This window comes from Lynx canadensis, chromosome C2 (genome assembly GCF_007474595.2).
Source record: "Lynx canadensis isolate LIC74 chromosome C2, mLynCan4.pri.v2, whole genome shotgun sequence".
Classification (NCBI taxonomy): Eukaryota; Metazoa; Chordata; class Mammalia; order Carnivora; family Felidae; genus Lynx; species Lynx canadensis.
Genome location: NC_044311.2, coordinates 69,867,342 through 69,868,832, shown reverse-complemented (window position 1 = coordinate 69,868,832; position 1,491 = coordinate 69,867,342). Strand labels below are relative to the sequence as shown.

General features: G+C 42.1%; 1 protein-coding gene across 1 annotated transcript; it reads left to right on the top strand.

The window, feature by feature from the left end:
- The first annotated feature begins 662 nt into the window (after positions 1–662).
- Positions 663–986, top strand: LOC115523585 (cytochrome c-like). The gene has a single exon (XM_032594813.1). It carries the CDS (start codon positions 702–704, stop codon positions 984–986), a length of 285 nt encoding a protein of 94 aa, XP_032450704.1. The 5' UTR covers positions 663–701.
- The last annotated feature ends 505 nt before the right edge of the window (positions 987–1,491 follow it).

The window sequence follows — 1,491 nt, the reverse complement described above, 5'->3', positions numbered from 1 at the left end:
TGACTCCAGGCGCACGCTGTAGGCCATTAACACATATGGTTCCGGCTCCCGTACGAGAATAGGGATGGATTGCTCAATAGGAATTGCTATGTTTTTATGTTTTAAGTGCTATTTTTCCCTGAGGCTTTCAGCATGTCACTCTATTTCAAAAACAAGTGGCCCATGTGCCTCGAGAACCATGTGCCGTGGCTCACTGTCAGAGATTCTGTTTATTCACGGAAAGGTCATCAACTGGAGAGAACCTTATTTTTACTCCAGGCTGGTATGCATAACTACAAAGAGTCTGGGTGCTTAATGGTGCTTATTGCCAAGCCGTCCTGAAGTCAGCGATCCTTTCACCATTAATTCATGGGATTAACAGGCATTACTGTGAGTGTTGCATAGGAAACTCCTCTTGGTTCCCTAAATATATTTGTGTAGTGCCAGAGGACATGTAAACTGAAACACTGATGAAAATTTTTTTCTTTTTTTAATGTTTATTATTGTGAGACAGAGCAAGCAGGAGTGGGGGAGGGGCAGAAAGCAAAGGAGAGAGAAAATCTCAAGCAGGCCCTACGCTGTCACTGCAAGTGGGGCTCCATCCCATGAACCGTGAGATCGTAACCTGAGCCAAAATCAAGAGTCAGGCGCTTGAAAGAGCTGGACGTCGGGCTTGGGAGCAGGCACCTTCGCTTCACGTGCAACCAAAGAGCGATTTAAAAATGGGTGATGTTGAGAAGGGCAAGGAGATTTTTGTTCAGAAGTGTGCCCAGTGCCATACTGCGGGAAAGGGAGGCAAGCATAAGACTGGGCCAAATCTCCATGGTTTATTTGGGCGAAAGACAGGTCAAGCCCCTGGATTTTCTTACACAGATGCCAACAAGAACAATGGCATCACCTGGGGAGAGGAGACACTGATGGAGTATTTGGAGAATCCCAAGAAGTACATCCCTGGAACAAAAATGATCTTCGCTGGCATTAAAAGGCAGGGGAAAGAGCAGGCTTGATAGCTTATCTCAAAAAAGCTACTAAGGAGCAATAGTTGGCCGTTGCCTTATTTATTACAAAACAAAAATGTCTCATAACTTTTTTTATGTGTACCGTATCTAAATTGATCTCAGACACCAGAATTCAGATCATAAATGGCTGAGAGAATATTTCTTTTGGACAGTACTGATTTAAATAAGATTGGCTTGTGGTTAAATGAATATGATTTGCTTTTTGAACTTTGATAGTAATTCTGGTTCAGCAAGTGCTGTCACTGTTTTCCCCTTTGAAAAATATGATTGGAGTTGATTAGATGTTGAGCTTTTCACAGAGATGGTAAATGCCATCTCTAAACTTACAGGAGATCGGTTTTATATTTAGATTTATATAACTGGTTATATTAATATATTTAAATACTGAGGAAATCCCTTCACTGTATCAGAACAGCAAGACTCAGCTGTGTTTCAAGTTGTGTTTGTTAGCCTGTTAAAGGCAAGGGCTGAAGATAAGCTGGCAATGTCCACT

Bases quoted from the DNA above. Each gene is read 5' to 3' on its own strand.
- LOC115523585 (XM_032594813.1), top strand. From the start codon at position 702: ATGGGTGATGTTGAGAAGGGCAAGGAGATTTTTGTTCAGAAGTGTGCC.